The following is a 7,666-nucleotide window of genomic DNA, read 5'->3' as shown; positions in this document are numbered from 1 at the left end:
CTAAAATGTGCAGTTTTGTCACACAACACAATGCCACAGATGTTTCAAGTTTTGAAGGTGCGCCCAATTGGCATGCTCTCTGCAGGAATGTCCACCAGAGCTGTGAATGTTAATTTAACTACCATAATGCCACTTCCAATGTCATTTTAGAGAATTTGGCAGGTCTCACAACCGCAGACCACTTGTATGGGGTCGTGTGGGTGAGCGATTTGCGATTTGCTGATGCCAGCGTTGTGAACAGAGTGCCCCATGGTGGCGGTGGGGTTATGGTATGGGCACGCATAAGCTATGGACTACGAACACAATAACATTTTATTGATGGAAATTTGAATGCACAAAAATACAGTGACAAGATCCCGAGGCCCATTGTGAGACCCATTTATTTTTAAGGTATCTGTAACTAACAGATGCATATTTGTATTCCCAGTCATGTGAAATCCTCAGATTAGGGCATAATATCAATTGACTGATTTCCTCATATGAACTGTAACTCCGTAAAATCAATGAAATTGTTGCATGTTGTGTTCATACTTTTGTTCAGTATATTAATCACACATGCAAAACAACAGGTGACATGTTTCATTTTCATAGAGGATTGGTGCAGATACAGTGAAATATTCCACTGTGATTGGAGAGAGGCATGATAATATATTTAGTATGAAAATACTTTCTGTATTTTACATAATTTCCATTGCATTTAATGGGGATGAGATTTCAATACGTTACACAGATGCTTATACAGTGCCTTGCAAAAGTATTCACCCCCTTGGCGTTTTTCCTATTTTGTTGCATTACAACCTGTAATTTAAATGGATTTTTATTTGGATTTCATGTAATGGACATACACAAAATAGTCCAAATTGCTGAAGTGAAATGTAAAAAATAACTTGTTTCAAAAAATTCGAAAAAATAAAAAACGGAAAAGTGTTGCGTACATATGTATTCACCCCATTTGCAATGAAGCCCCTAAATAAAGATCTGGTGCAACCAACTACCTTCTGAAGTTACATAATTAGTTAAATAAAGTCCCCCTGTGTGAAATCTAAGTGTGATCTGTCACATGATCTCAGTATATATACACACCTGTTCTGAAAGGCCCCAGAGTCTGCAACACCACTAAGCAAGAGGCACCACCAAGCAAGGGGCACCATAAAGACCAAGGAGCTCTCCAAACAGGTCAGGGACAAAGTTGTGGATAAGTACAGATCAGGGTTGGTTTAAAAAAATGTATCCGAAACTTTGAACATCCCACGGAGCACCATTAAATCCATTATAAAAAAATTGAAAGAATATGGCACCACAACAAACCTGCCAAGAGAGGGTCGCCCACCAAAACTCACGGACCAGGCATGGAGGGCATTAATCAGAGAGTCAACAAAGCGACCAAAGATAACCAAAGACTCCCCAAACATATAGAAGAAGGTACTCTGGTCAGAGCTTTTTGGCCATCAGGGAAAACGCTATGTCTGGCGCAAACCCAACACCTCTCATCACCCCGAGAACGCCATCCCCACAGTGAAGCATGGTGATGGCAGCATCATGCTGAGAGGATGTTTTTCATCGGCAGGGACTGGGAAACTGGTCAGAATTGAAGGAATGATGGATGGCGCTAAATACAGGGAAATTCTTGAGGGAAACCTGTTTCAGTCTTCCAGAGATTTGAGGCTGGGACAGAGGTTCACCTTGCAGCAGGACAATGACCCTAAGCATACTGCTAAAGCAACACTCGCGTGGTTTAAGGGGAAACATTTAAATGTCTTGGAATGGCCTAGTCAAAGCCAATCCAATTGAGAATCTGTGTTATGACTTAAAGATTGCTGTACACCAGCGGAACCCATCCAACTTAAAGGAGCTGAAGCCGTTTTGCCTTGAAGAATGGGTAAAAATCCCAGTGGCTAGATGTGGCAAGCTTATAGAGACATACCCCAAGAGACTTGCAGCTGTAATTGCTGCAAAAGGTGGGTCTACAAAGTATTGACTTTGGGGGGGGGGGAATAGTTATGCACGATCAACTTTTCAGTTCTTTCTTATTTGTTGTTTGTTTCACAAGAAAAAATATTTTGCATCTTCAAAGCGCTAGGCATGTTGTGTAAATCAAATGATCCAAACCCCCAAAAAATTCATTTTGAGTCCAGGTTGTATGGCAACAAAATAGGAAAAATGCCAAGGGGGGTGAATACTTTAGCAAGCCACTGTACATGCCAGCAGCAGAGCACTTTACAAGAACTGAGCACATGTTAAATTGTTCGGTACAAAGCACTGTGAAAACTGCACGTCAGATGTTAAGCATGTCATAAATATTGACGTTAGACAATGTTGAACATATGTACATTTCCCTCAAGGACTCCTCTTCAACAGTGGTGTAAAGTACTTAAGTATAAATACTTGAATGTACTACTTAAGTCATTTTTTGGGGGTTTCTACATTTACATTTACATTTAAGTCATTTAGCAGACGCTCTTATCCAGAGCGACTTACAAATTGGTGCATTCACCTTATGATATCCAGTGGAACAACCACTTTACAATAGTGCATCTAAATCTTTTTTTTGGGGGGGGGTTAGAAGGATTACTTTATCCTATCCCAGGTATTCCTTTTTATACTATTACTATTTATATTTTTGACTACTTTTACTTTTACTTCACTACATTCCTTAAGAAAATATTGTACTTTTTACTCCATACATTTTCCTTGACACCCGAAAGTACTTGTTTCATTGTGAATGCTGAGCAGGACAGGAAAAGGGTCCAATTCACACACATTTTTACAGAACATCCCTGGTCATCCCTACTGCCTCTGATCTGGCGGACTCACTAAGCACACATGCTTTGTTTGTAAATTATGTCTGAGTGTTGGAGTGTGCCCCTGGCTAACTATAAATAAATAATAAATAAGAAAATGGTGCCGTCTGGTTGGCTTAATATAAGGAATTTGACATTATTTATACTTTTACTTTTGATACTTAAGTATATTTTAAACCAAGTACTTTTAGACTTTTACTCAAGTAGAATTTTACTAGGTGACTTTTACCTTAATAGAAAATGACTCAAGTAAAGGTATCTTTACTTTTACTCAAGTATGACAATAGGATAATTTTTCCACCACTGCTCTTCAGTGACTAGAAAGCACATGTTTTCATTCAATCACTGTACTAACTCAGTACTCTGTATTCAATTTCTGTTCTGACACTGACACTGTGTATCCTCCTTTTGATTAATACATCCTTCTATACACTGCATCACAGCACATACAGTACAGTACATCTCTACCTCCAGGTGTGTTACTTTCTCCCTGAGAGCAGTGTTCTTTCTCCCATTCCCTGCAACCTGAAGACACATCAGACATCAGTCTAATGTTAATAGCTAGACTGACTCCAGCAAGTCTATAGATATGACTTAACTTCACGCCAATTACAATCACTTATTTTCCTAGAATTTGGGATTTTTACTATCCAGCAGCCTTTAGTGTTCCCAGTCACACTGCCTCCCCTTTCGCTCCCATGGAGAGGCGATGGACTTTGGCTTGACATGTAGCAGCACGACGGGCTGAAGGGCTTAGGCAAGGAGCACCCAATGGTGGCGGTCTTTCCCCCGCTGCAAAGCGCCACGCCTTCAGCAGGCTTTTACTCTGGACCCGAGCAATATGGGTATGGCCTGGCACCCCCACTGAGGAAGAGGAGCCAGAGAAGGTCCTACAGCAGCCCAAGGAGGGAGAGGCTGGAGAGGGGGCTTGGCGGGGCTTGGTGGAGAAGCTGGAGGAGGAGGGGGGAGGCTTGGATCTGATAAGAGACGATGGACCAGGACTGGGACCATAGGAAGAAGCAAACCCCAAAGATTTGGAGCTCCTGCCCCCCTGTCTGAGACAGCGTCCATGCAGAACGTTGAGGAAGGCCCTCTTGAACTCCTGGCTGAAGCAGGGATAGATAATCGGGTTGATACAGCTGTTGAGGTAGCCCAGCCAGAAGGTGATCTTAAAGACGGTGTCAGGTGGCCTGCACGATGGGAATATGGAGCCTGTGGAAAGAACAGACAGAAAGCACACACACACAGATCTGTCACTTAAACACATACAGTAGTTCACAATGTCTATATGAATCATTGATCATTGGCATGTTCTATCGGCCATTCTCTGTATGTATTGATACCAACAATAAGATGAGCAAAGATAGCTCACACATTAACGCACACCATTTCACTATAGTTCCAATTGCAGACATACTGATGTTCACTGTGTACTTAACACTTTGTAGGTTATCTTTCTAGGTTAGACTTTTGTAAAGCCAACATACCTGGATTTGTCTCTAAATGCCTTAAGCATTCAACTCTTTCATTCCTGTCTGAGAAGCTCAGGGGCATCAGCTCAGAGTCGGCATGAAATATTGTGCTGTTTATAGTGAAATGCTAAACTCCAGTAATGCTTTGCTGCCTTAGAAAGATGAAGGGTGATTGTGGGCGCCTGCTTACTGAACACAAACTCATAACCTTTATGTTTGTTGTCCATAATGGTTTAGGAATCAAATAATGAATAGTGTTTTTGTTCATTTCATTTCTTCCCTGAAGTTTAACCCAACGCTGGCATTTCATTTGCTCTGCTTCTCCATCGCAGTAATTTAATTCCTGATGTACTTTAAAAGAAAACAGACATGTATAGCGGGGGTAACCAAGGGGGTAGACTTACAGGGGTAACCAAGGTCGTAGACTCCATTGTTATGTATACAATAAAACACAAATAAATCAATAAACTATTCTAATATTGGACTGGTGTATAAATGCATTCTAAAGTAGGATAAGAAATGCACAGTATGGATGCATTCAGATACACCTCCCCAGACCAAAGGAGGAGGATTCAGAAGCATGAGTGTTTTAGGCCATCTGCAGGCCTTCTACTAATCTGCTCATCTACAGTAGGTGAGTTCAACCCCAATCTCCATATCATCTTGAATTACAGATCTCTCCAATCCCTAATCAAGGATATTAAAGTCTGTGAAGCCATTATACTGCATCTCATGAATCACATTCTGTGGGGCTATTAACGACGTGGATGACAGCTTTGAGGCAATGTTGTATTTTGACTGTAGGCGACATGTATCATCATATGGTCATATATAGCCCCTCTTAATCTTCCTATCATTCATATTTTTGCCATCGGTCAAGATATTATAGAATGCAACATTTGTGCCCTGTCATATCTTTCAAATCACTGAACTATTGTTATAAGTGACTCATCCCATGGCCATGCTAACAGGAGCGATTTTCTAGCTGAATTTGTATAATAGAGGGTTGCTTTTGCTTACGGCTCTTAACACTGTTTTTGGTGCGCTGTGGCAGAACTAAAACAAGGGAAAAGCAGAAAATAGGCCCTGTGGCTTATTCCCCCTCTTTCAGTCTCCATCAATACATTCATTTCCATTAAATTTTGTCACAGTGCTTTTCCATTGAGAGGGGGAGATTTACATTTTAAAGTTCAATTGAGTTGAGTGGAGGGGTTTATTTTTCTGCGATTTGGAAGGGAAGCTTTCCCTGACTAGAAAAAGACACAGTGTGAGGCAATCACTCTCTATCCAGTAATGTGGGTTTATATGCTGCTATGGGAAATCAGTTAGAGGGATTATTTTTGTGAGAAAAATGCAAATTCATTCAGTGATGCTATTCCCTCTGATATTGTTATTTGACAGTTAATTAGACAGACATCTAGTCATATTAATGACTCTTTTTCATTTCCAAACAATTCGAAACAAAAGGCATGCAGCAGCACATACATATCATAGAGAGCAAGGAAAGGCATTGTGGGATACCCACCGATGGGCATAACCAGGAAGAAGGGCAGCCAGCAGAGAATGAAGCAGCCAACCACGATGCCCAGTGTCTTGGCTGCCTTCTTCTCCCGGGAGAACTTCAGCAGGCGCATAAGGGCGAAGGTGGTGCGTCTCCGCCTAATGGTGCCCTTCTCTCCCTCCTCCTCCTGGCCCTCTGGCACAGCAGGGGCATTTCCCCGATGGATCCTCAGTGTCACTCCCTCTCCCTTTGTGACCATCCCCCCCTCACTCTTCCTGCCCTCCCTCAGGTCCCGGGACTTCTGCTTGGCCACCACATACACCCTGCAGTACATGGCCAGAATGACAGCCAGTGGCACATAGAACGACCCCAGGGCAGAGAAAATAGCATAACCCGGTTCCTCTGTGATCCGGCACTCAGTCTCGTCCTCTGGGTCGGGCTCCTTCCAGCCGAAGAGCGGACCCACGGATATGGCTGCCGAGAGGCCCCAGAGAGCTGTCACTGCGACCAGGCCGCGCCGCCCAGTGGCCATGGCTGGGTACCGCAGCGGGTAGCTGATGGCAAGGTAGCGGTCCACAGAGATGACACACAGGCTGAGGATAGAGGCAGTGCAGCAGAGAACATCCAAGGCAGCCCAAGCACTGCAGAATGGCCGGCCAAACACCCAGCGCCCCAGGACCTCCGAGGTGGCAGAGAAGGGCAGCACGGTGGAGCTCAGGAGCAGGTCGGCCGCTGCCAGGTTGGCGATGAAGTAGTGTGTGACAGAGCGCAGGTGGCGGTGGCACACCACAGACAGAATGACCAGGATGTTACCTAGAACCCCGAAGATGACAAACACTCCCAGCACCAGACCCAGGGTCACAGCCTTAGTGTTATACATATCAGCGTAGGAAGAGGAGCTGCAGTTGGGACAGTTCTCTGACACAGGGAAAGTTATGTTCTCACCCGAGGGAACCATTTTGGTTTTGTTTATGGTTAATTCATTAGTTGAATGTTTTTGGGATTGACTGCAATGTTCTGTTAAATCAGAAGTCAGATTTGCAAACTTCAGCTCAGGAGTTGGGAGTCCACCATTTGTATCTCCCATTCGTGTGACTCAAGACTGCAAAAGTTGCTACCTCATCAATCACAGATCTTTGATGCCAGGAGGCAGGAGCCCTTGCCAATGCGTGCACAAATCACATGTCCTTGGCAGAGACATAAAAAAATACTGACAGGTCAGGATAGTAAATCTTCAGCACTGCCACTGATTGTTGTGCCATTTGTCTGTGGAGTTTGGCTGCAGGGTTTTCTGGGTGATAACAAGATCCAATATGTTTATGCTGTCTCTTCCTCCATGGGACTGAGATGGCATGGTAGAAACTTGCTGGAGGGAGGATTCTATTAAGCAAAAGTCCCACTAAAAACACAGGAAAAAGAGAGCAGTTAATAAAAAAATACATCCTCCAAGGCTCCATCCCTTTTTCACGGAATGACAAAAGGTGGGATTCAATCAGAATCGGCATCAGACTGTATTCACGGTAAACACTGCAAATGTCAGCTCAATCGGAAATTACATTTAAATGTCAAGCGCAGTATAATGCAGAACGTCCTTGGTCTGGAATGAATCTAGGCCTAAATGTACCCACTGGACACAAACTGGTTGAGTCAAAGTTGTTCCAATGTAATTTTTCACCGTATTGTGATGTGGAATCTATGTGGAAAATACATCACAATACGTTGACAAGCTACGTTGGAACAAGGTCGATTCAACCAGTTCATGCCCAGTGAATAGTCACTGTTGCAAATAGGACTGAATAAGACTGAGACTGAGTAAGCATTCATCTAGGTTTACAACCATATGCCAGGCATCCATCACATAAAAGGATATAAAAATGTTTTATAGTAATCCT

The 7,666-nt window shown here is 43.1% G+C and overlaps 1 protein-coding gene across 1 annotated transcript; it reads right to left on the bottom strand.

Moving 5' to 3' along the window:
* Positions 1-3,474: 3,474 nt before the first annotated feature.
* On the bottom strand, positions 3,475-6,732 carry LOC115202609 (alpha-1A adrenergic receptor-like). Its single transcript, XM_029766704.1, has 2 exons — positions 5,799-6,732; positions 3,475-4,013 (listed from the first exon to the last, which is right to left on the bottom strand). The coding sequence occupies exons 1-2, from the start codon at positions 6,730-6,732 to the stop codon at positions 3,475-3,477; spliced, it is 1,473 nt and encodes a 490-aa protein (XP_029622564.1).
* Between the last annotated feature and the right edge of the window lie 934 nt (positions 6,733-7,666).

This window comes from Salmo trutta, chromosome 12 (genome assembly GCF_901001165.1).
Source record: "Salmo trutta chromosome 12, fSalTru1.1, whole genome shotgun sequence".
Classification (NCBI taxonomy): domain Eukaryota; kingdom Metazoa; phylum Chordata; class Actinopteri; order Salmoniformes; family Salmonidae; genus Salmo; species Salmo trutta.
Note: the sequence above shows the minus strand (reverse complement) of the source record. Positions and strands in the feature narration are given on the sequence as shown.